This window comes from Myxocyprinus asiaticus, chromosome 24 (assembly GCF_019703515.2).
Source record: "Myxocyprinus asiaticus isolate MX2 ecotype Aquarium Trade chromosome 24, UBuf_Myxa_2, whole genome shotgun sequence".
NCBI classification, from domain to species: Eukaryota; Metazoa; Chordata; class Actinopteri; order Cypriniformes; family Catostomidae; genus Myxocyprinus; species Myxocyprinus asiaticus.
The window spans coordinates 40,090,253-40,114,282 of record NC_059367.1 but is presented as its reverse complement, the minus strand read 5'-3'; the positions used below and the strand labels follow the sequence as shown (position 1 = coordinate 40,114,282).

The window sequence follows — 24,030 nt, the reverse complement described above, 5'->3', positions numbered from 1 at the left end:
ACACTTTGGTTTTGTGAAATGTGAAGTCATAACATAAAACACATGCTCTTTTACCTTTGCTAGAGGTTTTGGAGACAAGCACTGGAATTGGGTCAAACTGATTATCAGAGCTTTGGTCCCCAGTCTCAGAGGACTGGAAGCTGGAGAGGGAGTGAACCAGATCAGAGGCTGCAGAAGAAGGTTAGTGCCACAGCAGAACAACCGAGAGAAAAAAGAAAGAAAGAAATTAGCAAAGTGGTAGAGAGATACAGAGAGAATGAGACAGCAAAGAGTATTGGCCCAAACATCAAGTGCTTAATTTTTCAGTTGTAACAATTCATCCATTTGGGCCCCTTAACAAAGAAATGATATTTTAATTGACAAATCAATTGACATGTTTTCTTGACGAGAAGGTTGTTCTTGTTCTTTGGCTCTTTAATAGGCAATGATTAGTAGTCTATTTTTTGAGTTGCTCTTTGTGTGAATAGTTTTAGTTGATTAACATCAATCTGTCATGCCACTCTTGATTTGTACAGTTTTGGTTGATTCAGGTCAATTTGTGATGTTGCTCTTGGTGTAAATAGTTTTAGATGTTTCGCTGTGATTTATCGCAGCGTATTTGGTGTGAATAGTTGTATTTGATTCACATCGATTTATCGTGTCACTATTGAGGTGAATAGTTGTATTTGATTTGGTTTGATTTATCGTGCCATATTGGTGTGTATATTTGTATCTGATTCGAGTTGATTTGTCATGTCGCTCTTTGGGTGAATAGTTGAATTTGAGTCACGTTGATTTGTCGTGTCGCTCTTTGGGTGAATAGTTGAATTTGAGTCACGTTGATTTGTCGTGTCGCTCTTTGGGTGAATAGTTGAATTTGAGTCACGTTGATTTGTCGTGTCGCTCTTGGGGTGAACAGTTGAATTTGAGTCACGTTGATTTGTCGTGTCGCTCTTGGGGTGAACAGTTGTATTTGATTCACGTTGATTTGTCGTGTCGCTCTTGGGGTGAACAGTTGTATTTGATTCACGTTGATTTGTCGTGTCGCTCTTGGGGTGAACAGTTGAATTTGATTCACGTTGATTTGCCGTGTCGCTCTTGGGGTGAACAGTTGAATTTGATTCACGTTGATTTGTCGTGTCGCTCTTTGGGTGAACAGTTGAATTTGAGTCACGTTGATTTGTCGTGTCGCTCTTGGGGTGAACAGTTGTATTTGATTCACGTTGATTTGTCGTGTCGCTCTTGGGGTGAACAGTTGAATTTGATTCACGTTGATTTGTCGTGTCGCTCTTGGGGTGAACAGTTGAATTTGAGTCACGTTGATTTGTCGTGTCGCTCTTGGGGTGAACAGTTGAATTTGAGTCACGTTGATATGTCGTGTCGCTCTTGGGGTGAACAGTTGTATTTGAGTCACGTTGATTTGTCGTGTCGCTCTTGGGGTGAACAGTTGTATTTGATTCACGCTAATTTGTCGTGTCGCTCTTGGGGTGAACAGTTGTATTTGATTCACGCTAATTTGTCGTGTCGCTCTTGGGGTGAACAGCTGTATTTGATTCATGTTGTTTTGCGTTAATTTGTCACATTTTTCTCTAATTAAATCATTTAGTTGATTCTTGTTGATTTGTCAAGTAGCTCTTTGTCTTATTGAATTTGTGTTGATTTGTCACACAAAAATCTAACTTACTACCTATCCCCACTGCCTGTGGTGTTGAGACAACTGTAAACTATAACTGTGTTCATTCGAGTGTGCATATGTATCTCACCCTGGAGGGACTGTCCACTGCTTAGAGCAGCAGGGGTAAACTGGTCCATAGACGAGGCAGGGAGAGATGAGGGTGATGAAGCCAGTATTTGAGCCCCAGAGGAGGGGTGAGAGAGAAGAGGACTGTCCAAAAGAGAATCTCCTGACACAAAAGATTCTGCAGGACATAGGGCAATCAAGAAGAATAAAGAATGGATGAGTGAAATTAGAAATAAATGGATATGAGACAAAGTGTCAAAGAATACATATACAAAGTTCAAAATTGACAGAAAAATGGTAGAGGACACATATGAAATATGAAGGGCTACTAGTAATAAGATTAATCAGGAGAGATAAAGGCAGAGCATAATGAAAAAAAATGTGTAGAGGTCAGTAGTAGAAATGAATTAGACTGCTTTAATTAGATTGCCAAGTAAAACACAATATTACTCTCAATAATAATGCCTTCATACTTTGCTGAACAAATCCTTGTAAAATAATCATTTGGGCCAACATGTCAAAAGAAAAAATCTAATTTGATTTTTACATTTTCTGAATAAATAATCTCTCATTGATATGCTGGTCCCTAGATAGTGCTTAAACTTATGTCTATGAGATGTTTTTTGCCTGTTTTACTGCCCATCAGGTGAAAATCATAATTCTGATTGTTTAAAAAAGTAATAGCACACCACTCATCAATAAGCCACATAAGTTGAGGTATCATTCAAGAGATACACACACCAAAGTTTAATACTTAAGGTTAGGAAACACAGTTTGAACATTCCATCAATGCAAGTCTATGGGATTTTTGAAAAAGTCTGATCGGTTAGAATGGTCAGAAAGGTCTAAACTGAGTACAGACTGCACTCAGTTTGGTGGGTGTAGCTTGAAAGTTCTAGGAGCTACATTTTTAATAATAATGAATATAATGAATGTTACAGCAAAAGCAGCACTTTTCCACAAGACCAGGAACAAAAAAATATTTTTAGGTACTGTGATACACAATGTAATTACCCATTTAGCCACCAAGTGGCCCTATAAGCTATATAACTGTACACAGATCCAATTAGACACAGATCACATACATTACTTTCAGGAAAGGATAAAACAAGATCAGGTGACACAGCACTTCTAGGCTTTAAAAAAATAAAATAAAAAAATACACTGAAGGTCATCACTAATAGTGCCAATAAGTTTTGATGGAGTTTTATACCACCCTTGTATGAACAACAATGTGCCACTGGTTCAGTCTTATTGCTGCAAACATATTATTGTGTGCTTTTCAATAAACCAAATCCATCAATATGCTCTCATCAAAAAGCAATGACAAGTTATATTTATTACTAATAAGGACAGATACAGATGAGGTTATCTGGTTATTGTGCATGTTTTTAATCACTGTTTTATTGATCTCTCTTGTTACTGATAACATTTCATTAAGCAGACTAGCCACGGTGAAGAAAAGATCCTAATGTACAAAATATCCTGCTTTGTATCATGGTATGGTATATGAAGGCTACCAGACCATGGCTTTGTTCCAAAGCTAGTAAACTGCCTACCTAGAAAACACTTTTAGGCACAGATGTGCTCCCAAAACAAAGGCTTTTTTAAACAGATAGTAACAAAATAGCCACGTGTCCACTATCGGGCTAAATGAGGGCCTGCTAATGCGTGCCAGGACCAGTTGCGTGCCCACTGTCACTTCCAGGGCTTCATCGTGCCTCCTCTGGGCTTTCTCGGGGCCAATGGCCTTTGGCCCACTGATTGCCCTTGGGCCAAACAAGGCCAACTGGGGATTGAGGCGGGTTCAATGTCAAAGGCAGAGTTTTGCCGAACTTGCCAGGTTATGTATCCAGCGAACAACGGTACAGGTTTGAAAAAAAAATAAATAAATAAATAAAAATGTGGGCACAGTACGAATCTGTTAAAATGCACAATGGATAAAGCGGTGGCCAAAGAAATTACTTTCCATGGTTCGGTGAACTTTCATAGATGGTGTGACGGTGTCCCACTCTTAGTGGAGAGACCACTTGGGACACCGTGGCAGTTACAATCGAGTTGTCAACACTAACTTATCTTGATAGATAGCTAATTTTACAATCAATATAAACTCGATATTCTACATAACTAGATTACATGATACCTCAGCTTGAGCTTCCCTCTTGCTTGTGATATGGGCGGGGTGTGTGACATTGGCATCGGAGCGGCATATTAAGGTTAAAGTTTTAGGGCAACACTTCAGGGTTATTGGCTCGATGGTGGGAACGCAGTTCGATTTTGGTCTTGCAGCTCGAGGTCCGAGGCTATTTGCCCCGGCTGGCCAGTTGTTAGCCCTGACTCGCATAGTGGAAAAGCAGCTTAGATATCACATTTTGGCCAAAATCTAAGGCAAAATTGCAGGTATCCACATGCAATCCCAGAATGCATGGAATGAGTTTCGTTTAAATAGTCAATAGTCTTTAGTTTCCATCACAGTTGTGAACCATAACAGAGTACAGAACCTCCTAGAGGACAGGGAGGTAATGCGAGGGATCGCAAACCTTATTGCGAAGAAACACAAACTATTGTGAGTGAACACAAACCATTGTGAGGGAACGCAAAACATATTGCAAGGGAACGCAAAACTTATTGTAAGGGAATGTAAACTATTGAGAGAGTACAAAAAAGTATTACTAGGGAGCGCAAACGATTGCGAGGGAACGCAAAACATATTTGCGAGTGAGCGCAAACTATTGTGAGGGAATGCAAACTATTGTGAGGGAACGCAAAACATATTGCGAGGGAACGCAAAACATATTGCGAGGGAACGCAAAACATATTGCAAGGGAACGTAAACTATTGAGAGAGTACAAAAAAGTATTACTAGGGAGCGCAAACGATTGCGAGGGAACGCAAAACATATTTGCGAGTGAGCGCAAACTATTGTGAGGGAATGCAAACTATTGCAAGGGAACACAAACTATTGTAAGGGAATGCAAAGCTTATTGTGAGGGAACGCAGATCGTATTTGTGAGGGAACGCAAAATGTATTGTAAGAGAACAAACTATTGCGAGGGAATGCAAAACGTATTGCGAAGGAACGCAGAACTTATTTTAAGGGAATGTAAACTATTGAGAGAAAATGTATTACAAGGGAGCGCAAACTTTTTTGTGAGGGAATGCAAAACTTATTGCAAGGGAATGCATTGCGAGGAAACGCAAAACTTATTGTGACAGATTGCAAAACTATTTCAGAACATAAATTCCCACCCAGTGCTCTAAGGCAGGGTTTCTCAACCACTGGTTCGCAACTTAAAAGTGCGTCGCAGATCACTGTCTGCTGGGTTGCGAGATCTTTTCTGTCATGAGCACAAATTACCAATTAGAAGGATAGAAATGTGAGCGCAAGCATAGTTCAAGCAGGAAGAACTCAGGATTAATTCTATCAGGCATCTCCTCCAATCAAAACACAGCCTCTGCTTTATAAGGCCGCTCAAGTGTTTCTCATCGTTGCTTACTGCCGTTGTTTTCACATCACACGCTATGCCTCGCTTCTCCAAGCAACAGTCGCTTCATGACAGATTATACATTGTGGTCTACTCACCATGATGTTCATGCTCCTCAGTGCAGCTGTTCTACACCAGAAAATATGCTAGGTTGTCAGTCAATTCTTCTTTGGGGGAACAATTATCAATGCAAACAGCTGGTGGTCAATGGGGTTCTAGTTTCTGTTATCAGTGTTCTCAATTATGTGCACCATTATTTTCAAACTTTCAAACAGCAATAGCTTTTCAAATGGCAATATTTAATTTTACTACAGTACTCTGTTCTCACCGATCATGTTAGTTGATCGTGCGTTCCCGAGCCCTGGGCGTTCTCCCATTTGGGAATCAGGCTCCAATATACATGCACGTCTTCATGCATAAGTACTTCAATGTATGGGGTCTTATTACATCCATTAAGATGATGCTTCTTGCATTCTGTCGGCACTCCTAACATAACATAAGGCTTCTTTTGAAGCATATACCGAATATTCAATCAAGTGAAGCTTCACACGTCATAGATTATGCATAGGTGTTGTTGATTTGATGCTGGCTTCAACAGAAGCCCCGGTGTCTAACATCACATCATTATTCGAATTTACACGTTTGCCTTTTGATCTACATCTTATGGCATTCGCCAGTCCTTGACCTTTCAGTCGTCTAAGATTTCAAAGAGTACGAATATTTCAAAGAAATATTTTAAGGCATTTTCCATTCCTTAACTTCATTAATTATTGATATGAATTAGCCTATTATTTATTTTTCATAATATATCGTAGTAATTGCCTGGAATTTAATTATTTCCTTCACCCCTTCTTCTGGTACACCACTATACTACAGTTCACATGTAATTTTCCCTTTGTTTCTCTGGTAAGTGCATCCATGCTCGCTCTTTTCATAAGGGCCATATGCAATGCAATCATAAAGCTTTTTGTCTATGCTTCACCGCAACCGCTGTGCTCCTGCTATTGGTTCAAACCATCTCCTAAGCAGCGCAAATGTGCTGTCCAGGTGCTGCAACTATGGCATACCTTTCGGGTCGTGCTTCCAAGCGTCCCATGACATTGCAAATGTGGTTGATAAATAAAGCATTTATTCTCCTTTCACATGGGAAAGCATTGTTTATCTTTGCAGGGATATTGCACAAACAATGCTCACCCTTATCACAATGCTTGCCCTTATCGTAGGGCTCAAACACAACGTTGTTTGTCCTTTTGCAGGGTTTGCACAAGCTACATCGCCCTTATCGTAGGGCTCAAATGCAAAACATTATTTGCTTCTGCAGGGGTATTGCACACACAACATCGCCCTTATTGTAGGGCTCAATGCAAACGTTGTTTGTTCTTTTGCAGTAGTGTTCCACACCACTGACAAACTATGCCTGGCCTTTTTGCAAGGGCTCATTCACAAGCATTGTTTACCCTTCTGCAAAGATATTGCACAAACAAGGTGTGGTGATGGGGGCGTGGTCGTGTGTCTGTTTGCGGGAGATAGGGAGTGCTGTGGCTCGTCAAGCTGGTTGACATGATCTCTAACAGCTGTTTCTTGTTACAGTGATGGCGGGGAGAGGCCTCAGTGTAACAATTATATAATATCTCTAAGGGGTTCTGAAAGAAAGACTGTAAATTTAAAATGGGTATACCATTCTATATAGTTCCACGCTACACTAGGATCTTGAAGTATCACAATATTTTATTTAGTACTAAAAAGTGCCTACAGAAAATAAAAACATTTATTTACAAATAAATAAAATCAGTGGGCTATATATTAAGCTTATTAGAGTATTGAGTTGTCGGTTTAGCAACATGCTATCACCCAATGCTGGGTAGATTACTTCTGAATTCTAATCTGGTACTTATTATAAATTAAATTACTAAAATAGAAGTCAGATTGCTTTTGTATTACTTCTGACCTAATTCTTGTTTATTTGATGTCACATGCATTTGAGCAAGATAAGCTTGTATCATTTTGGCAATGTTGATTAAATGTATTAAAGAAAACTTACTTAATGGATCAAAATATGAGAATTTATATGATTTTCTGTGTATGTTTTTTACTTGCTATTTGTCTGTTTCTGAGTTAAATAAAAAAAGTGTTCTTACTTCGGCAATTTTGGCATAGCAAATGGCATCCATGTGTGGTAACAGATGAGAGTTTTATTTGTAAATCAACGTCACAAAAAAAAAAAAAAGTTCTCAAAAGTTAAAGTGCATTCATGTACATTTTTGAAGCCGAAACTAAAACTAATTTACCACACTAATGCAAACGGTTCTGCATTTATGCATGGATTACTGCTCAATCTTCAGTATAATTATGGCTGTTGGCTAATATCAGGTCTGTGTATGCAGTTCCACCCCAGATCCCTTTTTTTAATATATTTATAAAGAATTAGAGGGATCAATAAATTATGAACAATTTACTGCCTTTGCCTAATTAATATGTAATCACATAATCCATGAAAAAGTAACTGTAACTTGATTGAGTATTTTAAAATGTAATTTAATCTAATTACAAGTACTTGATTTGTTTATTCTGATTACATAATCCAGATTACATGTAATCCATTACTACCCAGCACTGCTAACACCAGACTCTATTAGAATCAACCGTGTGCGCTAGTCTAGTGTCTGGTTACTTCACATGAGGAGCATTATTTGTGTGCCGTGTGCGTTAACAGGGTAAAGAATTCAAATTCAGTCACATATGAGGTTCCTTAGAAGTCAGCTGCCTATGTACACAGAAGACAGCTCATGAGGGTTTGGAACAGAGCCTGTGTCATCTAGAACTATTTGAACATTGCCAGACTAATGGCAATGAGAGGTACTTAAAAATGTCAGCAGATTCAATGCTTCAGCGAGCTGCTGTATGATGAAGAATAGGAGGATATTTACAGAACTGCTGACCTTGTTGTGTGGCTGACCCATGATCAGTCTTCAGAGGGTCCAGACCAGGAATCAGAGAATCCATCCCAACTGCAGGAAGAATAAGAGATACAAATATGTTGGTTTTATTAAAAAAATATGAAGAGATGGCAAGAGATCCTGATGGACATGTCTATAAATAATCATTATCTGCTACTTTGACAGACTTGTTTGTACATTTTCCATCATGCTTTATTTTTATCCATCATTTATTTTTATTTTCATGAAAAATATATAGAGTTTAGGTCTACAACAACCTAGACTTAACAAAACATATGCTACAAAGAAGTCAATAAACCTTTATGGTACGGTGTAGCTATATGACAAATATGTATTTTCTTTTACTTTCTCGCCTTAAAGTAAAAGCTAAAACAAAATACATTTTTGGAAATAAAAGGGCAGTCTTGAAAGTAACTAATAATATGCTGTTTTTAATCCACATGACACTTAATTTTAAAGTTTTTCCAAGAGTTACCCTTATGGGGAAGAAACCTGCTGAAGTGCTCAAAAAATTGCTCTATTAAATACATTTTGGTATATTTCCTCTACATAATGATTTTGTTTACAGCATCTTTGATAAATTAATAAGTTGTAGTTAACTGGACATTATCGAACATAGTTTTACAGTAAATTGAGAAATGTTTACCATATTATATACACACACACACACACACACACACACACACACACACACACACACACACACACACACACACACACACACACACACACACACACACACTCACTTAATGCTTTATTAGGAATACCAGTACACCTACTTATTCATGGATTAATGACGTGACCCTTATTGTTTTGCCTGCATCTGATAAATTATTCAAAAATACATTACAAACGCAATTCACACAAAACAATTACTTGAATAACCCTCTTGTATGATGAACATGTTTTCAATTACTAAGTTCAAAGTCAATTTGACATTTTTTTCTGGGGCTTAAAGTAAAAAACTTTCCGGACACAGCTAAAAAAAATTCAAAGTCTCATAAAAGCTGAAATTCTTGAAAAAAATAAATGTTGGCATGAGTTGTGCTGAATAATCTTTTATTATTATTTCTTTCTCTTTTTTTAATGCAGTGAAACAATTTTATTAAAAAAAATGATTAATATTTGAAAAGCTTTTGTCCACCAAATCAAAGTCATGTGGTGCAACCAACATGTAGGTAGAAATTTTGTTGTCATGTTACAAAAATCATAAAACAGAGAAGACCTCTTTACACCCACAAGACTGTGTGTGAAGATTTAAAAACAAATCATTATTTTGACATATAATTAAATATCAATATTTTGACATTTTAATGAAAAGGCATTTGGTTCAGGTTATTTGGTGTAACCATGAGAAAACTTTTTGGAAATGTCCCATTTTTAAACAATTTGACAACGCGGACTCTGCTCCATGAAGAAGTACTCTCTAAACCAGATCATTCAATGACATATGGACGTCTGATGAAAGAAAAAGTTTAAGATAACCTTAAAGACAGACGGAGACATAAGACTGCAACGGGGTTATAAAGACACACAGGACAGAGTAAGACAGGAATGGGGACAAGTAAGAACATCCAGGATTTCCGTGTGTTATCATGAGCTGAACAGAGAAAAACATTCAACATTAACAGACAGAGGCCAGTGGACATGATGTTTCAGCTGTGGGGTTGAAGGTGGAAAAAGGCAATGATGAACAGACAAGCATCTGGTTACCATGACTGAAGTCTGCAGGGCTGAAGGGGTCATTCAAGGGAAGGTCAGGGAGAGTGAGGGAGGAAGAGGGCTCGGGAGACTTCAAACCCTCGATCAACTTCTCTACTCCACCAGAAGAGAGGAGAGGAGAGGAGTTGAGGAGAGACATGTGGAGAGAGGAGAATATGAAGCAGAAAAGTGTTTGTCATAAGGAAAAGACATTTGAGCAGTGTTGGGTGTAATCTGATTGATTACAAAGTAATTAATTACAGTGATCTAATTACATTTTCCCCCAAAAGTAGTGTAATGCATTACATTTTAAATTCTTGTAATCAGATTATAGTTACTGACTTTCAATTAAATTTAAAGTACAATACTTAGGTTACACATATTTCTAAAAAAAATTATAATATATAATAGTGTATACAGAATATATTATTAATTCAAAATACATTTAAAACATGACTTGTTAATATGCAAGTCTGTTTGAGATTCTGTGGCAGCTGAAGGGTGTGCACCCGCTAACTAGAAACGAGTGTATGACTTGCGTACGACAATGAACAAGATATAGACAATATTTTGACTTTGCTGAGTGGAAAAACAAAAACTTAGATAGTAACCTAAATCTAAAGTAATGTAATCACTTTTCCACTATGTAATCTGTAAAGTAATCTGATTACAATTTGAGAAGTAATTTTCAATTGATTACTTTCTTTGAGTAACTTTCCCAACACTGCATTTGAGTAAATAATAAAAAGGCAAGAGCACAAACTGAACTGAAAAGCCTAACAAAATGCTAAAAAAGAAACATTTAAGAGAGATTAAAGACAAAAGTGAGTGGATATGTTCAGAATTACTACTACCATATTTTACTCATACTATTTTTGCAGTATGCAAATATCCACACAAAAAAATGTGTGTGGATATAAAAATGTCTGTATTTCAGAATTTCAGAATACCCCTATTATGCATTTCATTTGAAAAAGTATACAGCAGAGCACACTGCAAAGAATACTTATTTTACTTCTGTAATGTAACAGATTTCAAAGTGTAACAGGACATTCAGTGAGGAAAAAATGTAGAGTGGGACCATCTGGAATTGATTGGACCATAAAAAGTGGGTGTTCCATAGCAGAATGGAGTTTGCAGTTTGTAGTGGATTGTGCAGAACTACTCCCCTCCTGAAACACTGCCGATGCCCACTTTTGAGAGGGCTTTTTGACCGGGATGTGAAGTCTGAAGGTCAAGCTCACCCTCCAGATCATCTCCACATATTACAATGCTAACGCTTCTTTTTCAATTCTATAGTTATTTTCTATTATTGCCGTAAGCTTGATTACATTAATGTTACCACATTAAATTACTGTGTTAACTATTTACACGATTTTAGAAAGGCTGTTACCTACAACAGTAGCCTAAAACAATGCCTAAATAGCTATTTGGCTATTGGTTAACATAATTTTCCCCGCCCGTGCGGCCTTGTTGACGTAAGCTGAAAAAGAAAGTTGTTTCAGAGGTGAAGTTTTTAATAAAGACACAATTTTTTCTTTGGAAATTCATGCACTGATGAAACGTGCAAAATAAGGCCAGCCAAGGAAAATTTTGATTTCATGTTGAGTTTAAAACCAGGAACAAACCATTTTTAACAGTATTTAGCAGTATTACCATGATCTAACCATGAACTTGTTTAAAATTGCTAATTTTAATGTGCCCTTTAGAGGACATGGAGGGAATTTAATTTCTGAAATAGCACTGCATTCCTGTTAATAGCTTTACATTCTCTCACAATAAGTTCTGCGCTCCCTTGCAATAGCTTTTTCCAAATTAACCCTGGTTTTTCTACGGTAACTATAGTTCAACTATGGTATTTGTAGTAAAACCATAACCACTAAGTTTACCATGGTTTTAGTACAGTAACAATGGTTAATGTAGTCATGGTTACAGCATGATTACTTTAGTGAAACCATGGTTCCCTTTCAAGTCGGTCACTTCGACACTGCTATGGGAGCTCCTCAAAGGAGTGACGATCACTGAACCCATTTAGAATCCTTTTATCCCTCTGTCTGACAGGATGAGCACTGTTTTAAAAACTGGTGCTCGTTGAGACTGATTAGAGGTCTGCAACCTGACCCAGGCTGCATGGGACCAGAGAACCTGTCGAGTTTTGGGCTGGGTTCGGGTCAGTTTTTCAAGTAAGACTTTAGGTTCGGGTGGTATTCGGGTTTGTAATTAATGAAAAAATAAAACATGTTTGGAAGGCCTGTTTTCGCACATGCGCTCTCACTCACAGACAGATGAGTTAGGGGCCATTCAGACAGAATGTATTTTTTGCGTGTGTCTGCTCTGTTATCCCATTGTTTTCCTATGTAAACACATGCTAGATGAATGTTTTTGACTGTTGCATCGTGTCTCGCTGTTTCTTCAGTGCAAGACCGGCACATTTTTAGACACTGTGTCAAGTTTAAAAGAACTTCAAGTGTCAAATCATGTCGAGACACCTTCATTCTGTTTAATTCATTGTACTGCACAAAGATTTGGTGTCCCAAAGATTCAACATTCTGAACAAGTTCAGGCTGCATAGAGGGGACTGTTGCATTGTTTAACATTATTCCAGATTGTTCTGCACCAAGCAAAGTTTCAGTGCTTGATAAACGGTTAGGCAATTTTTTTCTTCTGCTCTAGTGTACCGAGCATACCCTGTTAAAACTGTGTGTTTACAGTTACAATACTGTAACGAATGTTGCCTATAAGGTTACATACAATACAGCCTATTGCAACAGTACTTGCTAGGAGAAGAAATTATAAAGACAGTAAACGATTTCAGGTACAGGTCGGGTTTGGTCTTTAAATTTGAGAGTATTGTTCAGGCTTCCCCAGATTTTGATGAGGGGGAATGCTAAATTGCTGGCGATTATCCCTGTTAGGCCTGGGCTGAGCCCATGCTGACACAGCACTCACTAAGACTGATTGTATTAAGTCGAAAAATACTGATGAAATGGCACTGTAGTTTATATGCCCGCGATGATGTGCAAATAAGGGGCAGAACGGCAAGAGCCATCTGGAAATAAGATTGGTGTGATTCTAAAAGGGTTCAGTGATCATCACTCTTGTGAGGAGCTCCCATAGCGTCAGCTACTGATGCAGTGTCTCATTCCCTCCTTTCAGGTAACCAAGGTTTCAATTGTAACCGAGACGTTAATTTTCGTAAGGGCATGTTTTTTTTTTTTTTTTTGGTGGAACTCATGGTTTTAAAAACGAATGTCAGGAAACACAAAACTATTGTAAGGGAACACAAAAACTATTGTGAGGGAATGCAAAATTATTTCAGAAAATAAATTCCCTCCCTGTCCTCTAAGGGGCTAGATATCCAATCAAGACAAATGCAAACCCAGTATACATTTTAGTTAATTTTGTTAGACAAACAATCTTCACATCACAGGCTCAGGGTTATAACTCGGAAAGAGGATGGAGATGAAAGCAGACTATATGACAAGCTATTCGTTTTTGTGGTAGTCACTTACAGTAGTAATACACCAGCAACGAGTTGAAATAGTACAGTTGTCAGGGTTTCATTAAATATATAAAAATATCCATTTACATGTGGATCAATCGAGGATCAGACTCTTAGTCAGTCTTTGCGACTGAAAGGAGGTCTTTAGGGTCAGGGTGTGGTGTGGGGGGAGGGGGGTCCACAGGTCACAGAACAGCAGAACGCATGCTTTCCCACTTTCACTAAGGTAGTGAACAAACCATCAACCTTTAAACATGAATTAACAAAAGTTCTTCTAGTCTTACCGACTACGCCACTCGAGCAATTAGTGATGCTTGCCTTAACAAACACTACTAACTATTATGACCGACAGAGTGTGTCAGTGTGTGTGTACAGACCTCCACAGAGCTAGACAAGGGCCAATTTTATGACCTTGCATCTGGCTGCACTCAAAAGGTTTACCTGTGCCTTAAATTTACCCTGCACGATCTGGCGTGTGTCGTCAGATTCAAAGGATTAGCAGACTGAGCTTACATAAGAACCCCGAGTGTTAATCTACTTTCTGAGCTTTCTGGTGAGAGCTGTCATGAAACAAAAGACATGCATCTCTTTTACGCACAAAACACATCAGCAAACATCTAAAATAGAGAATTACACTTAAAGGAAACTGACTGTATTATATGTTCAATGTTATACAGTGTAGCAGAATATGCTCTCTTTACATTTAAATTTACATTGATGTGTGTAATTTTTATGCAGAGACCAGTATATGTAAGCCATTCATAGGCTGATTTCCCTGAAAGGTGTAAACACTGTGGCTCTAATCAAAACATTGCTTTGTTTGAGCAGTCCAACATGTGAACTTATGGCTCAACCAATGGTTTTAGTTTGGGGCGGGGTTTCTGAGGTGATACTGAACCATACATAACAGAGTCAGAGTTTTCTACACAAAACTGCATGAAAACCTAAATCTGCACATAATGATATAAGATTAATGACACAGGTGTTTTTCTATGCTGTTTCCAAGAAATCAGGTGGACATGAACATGAAGCTGTATGTATTTATCTCTATAAATAGTGAGAGGTAAGACTCAACATGAGGCTATTAGTGGGAGGGATGCACATGTCACTTTATTTTAGGAAGTCTTATGGAGTCCAAACAAATGTTGTAATGCAGTTCTATCATAAAGTTATAGTTCACCAAAAAATGAAAATTCTATCATCATTTACTCACCCTCAAAAGCAGATGTTTTGTGTAATGTTCATGCTGCTCTTTACATTGCATTGAAATTAAATGTAGACAGATGTTGTTGATCTACTGAAAATTAAATCATATATTAGGATTTTTGCCATCAGTTCAGTCATATGGCATTATTTATTTATTTTTTTGCATCTCATAACCGGAAACAATGTCGCACATTGTGAAACTATTTTCAGTAAATAATGACTTAAATTTGGGTCTGTTCCTCAAAGCTGAGCTAGCAAAGCTATTGTATGACTTCAGAAGACTTGGAATATAGTGCATGAGACGTTGGACTACTTCTGTGGTGCTTTTATGGGACTTTCACCTCCTATTTGAAGCTTGACACTGCCTGATCACTACATGTTTACACTGTACGGAAAAGAACAGTGTAAACATTTTTCAAAATAATCTATTTTGTTTTCCACAGAAGAAAGTCATTCGGGTTTAAAACCAAATTTTAGGGTGAACTACCCCTTAAAACATGAAAAACAGACTCTTAGCATGCACTGGGAGACTGAGAGAGACATAGTATGAGACAGAATGAGAGAGAGCAAGATAAATATATTATACATGGAGAAAGCCTATATTGGAAGATGCAGACTGCAACCCGGAAATCAGATTTTCCGGACAGGACCTCTCAGCTGTCTTAGCTGTAAACTTACACACACACACACACACACACACACACACACTTACACACACACTTACACACACACTTACACACACACTTACACACACACACACACACACACACACACACACACACACACACACACACACACACACACACACACACACACACACACACACACACACACACACACACACACACACACACACACACACACACACATTACTGCAATCTCTCTGCTGAGGCTTAAACAAAATGTGCTAAATTAATTAATCAAACATATTAATTTTTATTACACAGCTCTCTGGAATACTCGATTCTGGTTGGTCAATGGTGCCATCTAGATGGTCATTTTCTAGGGATGCACCGATATGGAATATCTGGGCCGATGCCGATAACTGATCATTCACAGCTCATTGTGGCCAATACCGATATCCCATATTTAAAAAAAAGTTTTAATTTTTTATCCTTTATCCTGGAACTGCTAGCTAATTCATTAAAAGCTTCTCATTTGAAAAATATATGAATTTGGACTTTTTAAGGTTTGGCAGATGTAACATGAACCAGAAATGTGCCTATAAAACAAATGTATTCTGATTTGAATGACAAATAAATGACAATACACTTACATAAATTGTTTGGTGTCCATTTATATGAGTGTTTATGGTAATCCTGATGTCTCACTCACAGAGAGAGAATAATGAACATCAAACAGCTGTAATAATGCATTAAACCAAAATGAGGTAATAAACAGCATGTAACGAACATTAAAACAACAAAACACACAATACAAACCCTAAACTGCCAGATAGCTGATGATAGCAGCCGGACTGTGTGTGCAGCGGTGGTTTGTGTGTTTCACAGACGCTTACTACAGCGCTCATCTGTGACAGTTCCACTGTATAATTTATGAAATGTGAACACAACAATTATAATGGGAATAAGTAACATCATACTGATTGAATAGTCATGACTCATAACGTTCTAAAAATCTCAACTCGTTTGGAATGCCCAATTCCCAATGCACTCTAAGTCTTCATGGTGGCGCAGTGACTCGCCTCAATCTGGGTGGCGGAGGACGAATCTCAGTTGCCTCCGTGTCTGAGACCGTCAACTCGCGCATCTTATCACGTGGCTTGTTGAGTGTGTTACCGCAGAGACAACGTGCATGTGGAGGCTTCACGCCATCCACTGCGGCATCCACGCACAACTCACCACGCGCCCCACCGAGAGCGAACCACATTATAGAGACCACGAGGAGGTTACCCTATGTGACTCTACCCTCCCTAGCAACCGGGCCAATTTGGTTGCTTAGGAGACCTGGCTGGAATCACTCAGCACGCCCTGGGATTCAAACTCGCAAACTCCAGGGGTGGTAGTCAGTGTCTTTACTCGCTGAGCTACCCAAGCCCCCCTCTGTGAAACTTTTTTGAAGATCTGTGAACCATGTTAGGTGGTTTTGGGGCTTGTTTTAAATCGCACTGCTGTGCTACAAGTAATGATGTGCAATTTCCCACATTCTGTTTCTGTTTCATTAAGTAATAAGCTAAAATGATTGCCACCAAGTAACATATTAAATGTTTGTCATGTTTTTGTTTAATACCTCATGAATCATAAACAGAATAGGGGAAATGGCATGTCGTTACTTACGTCTGATGATCCCGTATTAAAACCAGACCCAAAACAACATAAGGTGTAGAGATGTTGAAATAATCCATCGAGCGACATCAGCTTGGCTCTCACCTGCTCTCATTCACACAGATACGCTGTGATTTAGATTTTCCCGGTTATTGGCCAATAATATATCGGCTGCCGATATTTCGTGCATCCCTATCATTTTCACAAAATAAACAACAACAGAACTCCGACACAAACCAGAGGTGGATTTCAGCTGTTCAGCGATTTTTTTCTTCTCACATAATTACATATTTCAATGCAAATCAATATTTTATGTCCATGCATTTATTTGGTTAATAGCTGTATAATAAGCTGGACATTGTACAGTCAGCCGGTTGTTATTGCAAAATAAACCCCTTCAGTGTGATACAGGACCCCTCTTCGCATCAGGGTTCTGATCACCCTGTCGAGATTTATTTTGCAATAACCGTCTGACTGTACATTATTAAGAGGGTTGGGAATGGGTAGGCTCCAGCCCTGCTCCACCTCCCCATCACAGCAGGGGCCTGGTCCTCTCCACAGCTCCTTACCTCAGAGGCCCCCTCCTCCCCCACCACAATGATGACTTTCTTCATCATGGAGAGAGATGTAAACAGACTATTCAAGAGACAGAGCCCCCGCAAAGCAGCCAGGCCAGACTCTGTCTCTCCATCCACCTTGAAGCACTGTGCTGATCAGCTGTCTCCGGTGTTTACAGATATCTTTAACACCTCACTGGAGACAAGCCATGTGCCAGCCTGCTTCAAGTCCTCCACCATCATCCCCGTCCCCAAAAAAACAAGGACCACAGGACTTAATGACTTCAGACCTGTCACCCTGACCTCTGTGGTAATGAAGTCATTTGAGCGCCTTGTGCTGTCCAACCTCAGGATCTTACGCCAGGATCTTGTTTGTGGATTTTAGCTCTGCCTTCAACACTATCATCCCGGCTCTGCTGCAGGACAAGCTCTCCAAGCTGAGTGTGCCTGACTTCACATGCAGGTGGATCACAGACTTCCTGACTGATAGGAGGCAGCACGTGAGGCTAGGAAAACATGTCTCTGACTCCCGGACCATCAGCACTGGTTCCCCTCAAGACTGTGTTCTTTCCCCTCTACTTTTCTCCCTGTACACTAAAAGCTGCACCTCCAGTCACCAGTCTGTCAAGCTCCTGAAGTTTGCGGATGACACCACCCTCATTGGGCTCACCTCTAGTGGAGATGAGTCCGCCTACAGGCGGGAGATTGATCATCTGGTGACTTGGTGCAGTCAGAACGCCTTGGAGCTCAATGCTGTGAAGACAGTGGAGACAGAAAGAACCCAGGCCCAACCACCCCCATCATCCTGTGTGACTCTCCAGTTGACACTGTGGAGTCCTTCCGCTTCCTGGGAACCATCATCTCCCAGGACCTCAAGTGGGAGCTGAAAATCAGCTCTCTAATTAAAAAACCACAGCAGAGGATGTACTTCCTGTGGCAGCTGAAGAAGTTCAACCTGCCGAAGACAATGATGGTGCCCTTCTACACCTCCATCATTGAGTCCATCCTCACCTCCTCCATCACCATCTGGTATGCTGCTGTCACTGCCAAGGACAAAAGCAGACTGCAGCGTGTCATTCGTTCTGCTGAGAAGGTGATTGGCTGCAATCTGCCATCTCTCCAGGACCTGTATGCCTCCAGGACCCTGATGGGGGCAGAAAAGATTGTGGCTGACCCCTCCCACCCAGGACACAATCTCTTTGAGACACTCCCCTCCAGCAGGAGGCTACGGTCCATCCAGTTTCTTCCCGTCTGCGGCTGGCCTCATAAACAAGGCCTAGGACCCTCCTGACACTGTCTCTTATGCCACCTCCATAGACCCTACACGTTACATTAACATAGTTTCCACATCTGTCTTGCGTCAACTTAAAGAACATTTATCTGGTCTATTGCACTTTTTATTATATTCAAACTGTGAATTTTCTGTGAACTGGGAACAACTGTGAACAGTGAACATTTGCACAATACTATGGTTCATATTCTGCAAATAATTTGCACATCCCTGCACAACTGCACATATTTTGGACAACGGTACAGCTCCTTTATAAAACCCAGACAGTTTACTTTTTCTCTATATAATGTATCTTAAATATAGTTTATTATTTATCTTACTATGTTTATTGTTTATTGTTATTGTATGCGTCAAACACAAAGGCAAATTCCTTGTATGTGAAAACTTACTTGGCAATAAAGTAAATTCTGATTCTAAAGGTTACTTTTTAAAAGTATTCTGCTACAGATTACAGAATACATGCTGTAAAATGTCATTTGTAATGTATTCCATTAGATTACTCAAGGTCAGTAACGTAATCAAAATACTTTGGATTACTTCTTCAGCACTGGCATAGAATTTTTTTTAATTTTTTATATATTTTTACAGAAAAATAGAGTGAATCGAGCCGGGTCTCCTAAGCAACCAAATTGGCCCAGTTGCTAGGGAGGGTAGAGTCACATGGGGTAACCTCCTTGTAATCACTATAATGTGGTTCGCTCTCGGTGGGGTGCATGGTGAGTTGAGCATGGATGCCGCGGTGGATATCGTGAAGCCTCCACACGCGCTATATCTCCGCAGTAATGCGCTCAACAAGCCACGTGATAAGATGCGCGGGTTGACGGTCTCAGACGCGGAGGCAGCTGAGATTCGTCCTCCGCCACCCAGATTGAGGCGAGTCACTACGCCACCACAAGAAAATACATAAAGAAATAATAATAATAATATTTAAATTTTCATTAAGTATAAGATTTTTGCAGTACATCTTTGCTCTAATATCAAAGGTCTTACTAGAGAAAAAAAGTTATGTTCCAGTGTGAATTTTTGTCATAGAATTCATTATAAAAAATAATCACATCTGGTAACAGATGCTTGTAAAGGCAAGAAATAGGATTTTAGTTTAGCATTAAGCTAAATGTTCACATGACAATTTACACAAGGTTAACTATTTTTGCTGCTCCAAACTTCAAAACGCCACAGTGTACACAGTGACATCATTTTCTGATCGTATGTGGATTCTGTTCATAGAATGAGGCAGAAAATATATTATTTGTAGATTTCTATACAATGTTAAAGGCTTCATTGTTTAGCATTTCTTGTAAAAATACCGTAACCGCATAAAAAACATTGACATGGCATGTAATCGTGTATTTATTGGATTTGTGTTTAATCTGCCAAAGCGTTTCTAACTGTTTTTAAGCTGTAGAAACATTGTGTTGCTCCTCTATTAAGCTTCCAAGGGAAAGTTCCTCAATGGCGTCATATCCACCTTTTCACTCACAACAGTATGTACTTGTATGAATGTAACACATCATAGGAAAGTGTTTCACTGCTGTTCAAATGCTACTCGGATCGCATCATTTATAAATGTTTTCCAACTGAATAGTCAAAAAATTTAATGAAACAAATGACTATAAAATGCATAGTAATCTCTTCAGTAATCAAAATACTTTTTGAATGTAACTGTACTCTGATTACCAACTATTTAAATTGTAACTGTAGTGGAATACAGTTCCTAATATTTTGTATTTTAAATAGGTAATCCTGTTACATGTATTCCGTTACTCTCCAACCCTGATTATCACTTACATATACTAACCGAGTGATAAATAGTATATTTAATACAGTACAATATAGAAACTTCATAAAAAAATAAAAAGTACTTTGAATACTTGACTCCATATAAAAACATGTGACTTTACCATCAAGTTTGGCAAAGTCCTTATTGAGCAGCTCTTCTGCTGTGAGTTTGGAGAAATTATCATCGCCAAAGGGGTTCCACGATGCTAGGGCTCCAGCCGATGAGCCTGAAGCATCTCCTGACTGATAAACACTCTGCTGAGATGAACGTGGAGAACCAGAGGGAGTGGTGCTAGCTGACCTACAGCAGACACAAAAACAATATAAGCTTCAACACAGTTTAAATGATTTCAAGAGATCACAAGGGACCATTTTCTACACCTAGGCATTTAATTAGTCCTCCCTGAAGTCCACTTATAATGTTAGTCAAGATATAATGTGTATTTTGCTTTCATAAATGATTATGAAATCATTTACAGTTGAAGTCAGAAGTTTACATACTCTTAGGTTGAAGTCATTAAAACTCATTTTTCAGACTTAATATTAGCACACTATAGTTTTGGCAAGTCGTTTAAGACATCTACTTTGTGCAAGACACAAGTAATTTTTCCAACAATTGTTTACAGACAGATTGTTTCACTTTTAATTGACTATATCACAATTCCAGTGGGTCAGAAGTTTATATACACAGTTAACTGTGCCTTTAAGCAGCTTGGAAAATTCCAGAAAATTATGTCAAGCCCTTAGACAATTAGCTTCTGATAGGAGGTGTCCTGAATTGGAGGTGTACCTGTGGATGTATTTTAAGGCCTACCTTCAAACTCAGTGCCTCTTTGCTTGACATCATGGGAAAATCAACAGACATCAGCCAAGACCTCAGAAAAAAAAAAATTGTTGACCTCCACAAGTCTGGTTCATCCTTAGGAGCAATTTCCAAATGCCTGAAGGTACCACGTTCATCTGTACAAATAATAGCACGCAAGTATAAACACCATGGGACCACAAAGCCATCATACCGCTCAGGAAAGAGACACATTCTGTCTCCAAGAGATGAAAGTAGTTTTGTGCGAAAAGTGCAAATCAATCCTAGAATAACAGCAAAAGGACCTTGTGAAGATGCTGGAGGAAACAGGTAGACAAGTATCTATATCCACAGTAAAACGAGTCCTATATTGACATAACCTGAAAGGCTGCTCAGCAAGGAAGAAGCCACTGCTCCAAAACCGTCATAAAAAAGCCAGAATACAGTTTGCAAGTGCACATGGGGACAAAGATCTTCCTATTTGGAGAAATGTCCTCTGGTCTAATGAAACAAAAATTTAACTGCTTGGCCATAATGACCATCGTTACATTTGGAAGAAAAAGGGTGAGGCTTATAAGCCGAAGAACACCATCCCAACCGTGAAGCATGGGGGTGGCAGATTCATGTTGTGGGGGTGCTTTGCTGCAGGAGGGACTGGTGCACTTCACTAAATAGATGGCATCATGAGGAAGGAAAATGATGTGGATATATTGAAGCAACATCTCAAGACATCAGCCAGGGAGTTAAAGCTCAGTCACAAATGGGTTTTCCAAATGGACAATGACCCCAAGCATACCTCTAAAGTTGTGGTAAAATGGCTTAAGGACAACAAAGTCAAGGTATTGGAGTGGCCATCACAAAGCCCTGACCTCAATCTGATAGAAAATTTGTGGGCAGAACTGAAAAAGCGTGTGCAAGCAAGGAGGCCTACAAACCTGACTCAGTTACACCAGTTCTGTCTGGAGGAAAGTGCCAAAATTCCAGCAACTAATTGTGAGAAGCTTGTGGAAGGCTACCCAAAATGTTTGACCCAAGTTAAACAATTTAAAGGCAATGCTACCAAATACTAACAAAGTGTATGTAAACATCTGACCCACTGGGAATGTGATGAAAGAAATAAAAGCTGAAATAAATCATTCTCTCTACTATTATTCTGACATTTCACATTCTTAAAATAGTGATCCTAACTGACCTAAGACAGGCAATTTTTTCTACGATTAAATGTCAGGAATTGTGAAAAACTGAGTTTAAATGTATTTGGCTAAGGTGTATGTAAACTTCAACTGTATGTGTATATCAAACTATTATTTCAAAAGAGCAAGAACAATCCCGTTTCCCCTTTAAAATGTCCTAATGTTGCCTCCTTGCTATTAACCTAGTTTTGTGTTTTAATTGAAACAATCTGTATTTTTATTTTACTAAATGCTCAATGATGTAAAGTACAAAAAATAAATTGTAAAATGATAGATGTGGTATTTGTATGATTTACTTGGACTTGTTCAGGCTGGCCTCGGCTGCGGCGGCTTGAAGCAGTTGAGTGGACTTGCTTACAGGAACTCCAAATATGGTGCTGCGTGTGACATCACTCAGAATTCGTCTGTGCCCTGCCTTTGGAGCAGTCTTAGGAGAAGAGGGAGGAGTCAAAGAGCCAACTTTATGCACCCCACGACTCCCAGCTACAGACTTTACAGAAAGAAAAGTATAAAGGAAGAGCAATATTAAAGTCAACAGAAGCTGGAGGATATTAATTTGGCCAATTCATTTCTGAAATTACAAGAGAGAATGATTCTACGAAAAGATGTTAAGGGGTGTTCACACAGTATGCATTCTTGCGTCCATCTGTGATATTTTTTAACTGTTTGTCTGTTTTTCAGCATCTCACGCCATGAACAACATATTTTTAAGATGCAGTGTCAAGTTTTAGACGTTCAGTCATGAAAACTCTGAATAATTTTTCAAGTCTTATATTGGGCAAGACTAGATCTGCTTACGCTGCTGCTGCAGATAGAACAATTGAATGCTAACATGCTGTACATACTGGCTTGCGCCATATACTGTAAAGTTTCATGACTAAACATAAAATCATTTCAACTTTTAAAAATGTGTCTTAAGACCCATGAGATCTGTTCCACTTCACTGTGCTGCATCTAGCTGATTTTAAATGCAAGAATGTTTTTAATGCGAACAGCCCCTTAGTCTTTAAGAGTTAAAGAACGTCAGATGTACAAAAGATGACAAATCTCACTGATTTGTTGAAAAAAAAAAAAGTTGATTATTATGTTCAAAATACCTCAAACTTAACCTTTGAAATGTTAAATGTCTGTTCTTAGATGAATGGGTCATTTATATTCATTTGAAATGTAACAATCTCTTCACTTACAGTTGCATTGTACATGGGTAACTGACAAAGTGCAACATGCTATAATGCATCTAAAAATATAAACAGCATGTAGCTGATTATTTTATGTTTATTGTGCCTTACTATGCCTATTATTATGTATGACCTCATAGTAATTACAATTTTAACATGGAATATTTGCAGTGTTGTGTGTAATCCAATAACAAATTAGTTACTTTAATCTCATTACTTTTAGTAAAAACTGAGTGTAACACATGACATTTTCAATTCTTGTAATCAGATTACAGTTACTGACTTTCAATTAATTTAATTACTTTTAACTACATTATAGGGTTATGCTTATTTCTAAAATATGATCTATGTAGAATACATAAATTACGGCCCTG

At 38.6% G+C, this 24,030-nt stretch overlaps 1 protein-coding gene across 7 annotated transcripts in view; it reads right to left on the bottom strand.

Annotated features, from left to right (window-relative positions):
* Nucleotides 1-24,030, bottom strand: part of aak1a (AP2 associated kinase 1a) — a 93,763-nt gene that overhangs the window by 22,158 nt on the left and 47,575 nt on the right. For 3 of the 7 annotated variants that reach the window (XM_051652454.1, XM_051652459.1, XM_051652458.1), the window contains 6 exons: nt 22,775-22,968; nt 20,606-20,784; nt 9,876-9,977; nt 8,145-8,213; nt 1,743-1,898; nt 55-168 (listed from right to left, as the gene is read on the bottom strand). In XM_051652454.1, coding sequence (XP_051508414.1) covers nt 55-168; nt 1,743-1,898; nt 8,145-8,213; nt 9,876-9,977; nt 20,606-20,784; nt 22,775-22,968 — 814 coding nt within the window. The remainder of the gene's footprint in view (nt 1-54; nt 169-1,742; nt 1,899-8,144; nt 8,214-9,875; nt 9,978-20,605; nt 20,785-22,774; nt 22,969-24,030) is intronic. The other 4 variants (XR_007892800.1, XM_051652455.1, XM_051652456.1 and 1 more) reach the window with 4 other exon arrangements.